Source organism: Merops nubicus, unplaced genomic scaffold, assembly GCF_000691845.1.
Source record: "Merops nubicus isolate BGI_N331 unplaced genomic scaffold, ASM69184v1 scaffold32493, whole genome shotgun sequence".
Taxonomy (NCBI): Eukaryota; Metazoa; Chordata; class Aves; order Coraciiformes; family Meropidae; genus Merops; species Merops nubicus.
Window position 1 is genome coordinate 325 of NW_008597394.1, and position 323 is coordinate 647.

Here is a 323-nt window from a genome sequence, read left to right on the forward strand (position 1 = left end):
TGACACCCTCTGTGGTTGCATCCTAGCTGTGGGCGATCAGCAGGGCTGACAAGTGGGGGTGGGAGTGGGAAAGGTTAATTCTGGACAGTACAGAAATAATTGTAAGCTAAGCACTATTTACTTCTGCTGCCTGAATTCCTGCTCATACAAAGTCAGTGGTGGGGAGGAAACATCATGTTAATACTTATATTGACTGTTTATGCTTGTCTTTAGGTGGCTGACTGGACAGGAGCCACGTATCAGGATAAAAGATACACAAGTATGTGTTGTCTGGTGGCTGTTCTGCTGGTTTATTTCCTGTAAAGTTTTCTTTGAGTGTCATT

At 44.0% G+C, this 323-nt stretch overlaps 1 protein-coding gene across 1 annotated transcript in view; it reads left to right on the forward strand.

Annotated features, from left to right (window-relative positions):
• Nucleotides 1-323, forward strand: part of EIF3D (eukaryotic translation initiation factor 3, subunit D) — a 7,281-nt gene that overhangs the window by 254 nt on the left and 6,704 nt on the right. Inside the window, exon 2 of the mRNA XM_008936692.1 lies at nt 214-259. Within this exon, the coding sequence (XP_008934940.1) occupies nt 214-259 (46 nt within the window). The remainder of the gene's footprint in view (nt 1-213; nt 260-323) is intronic.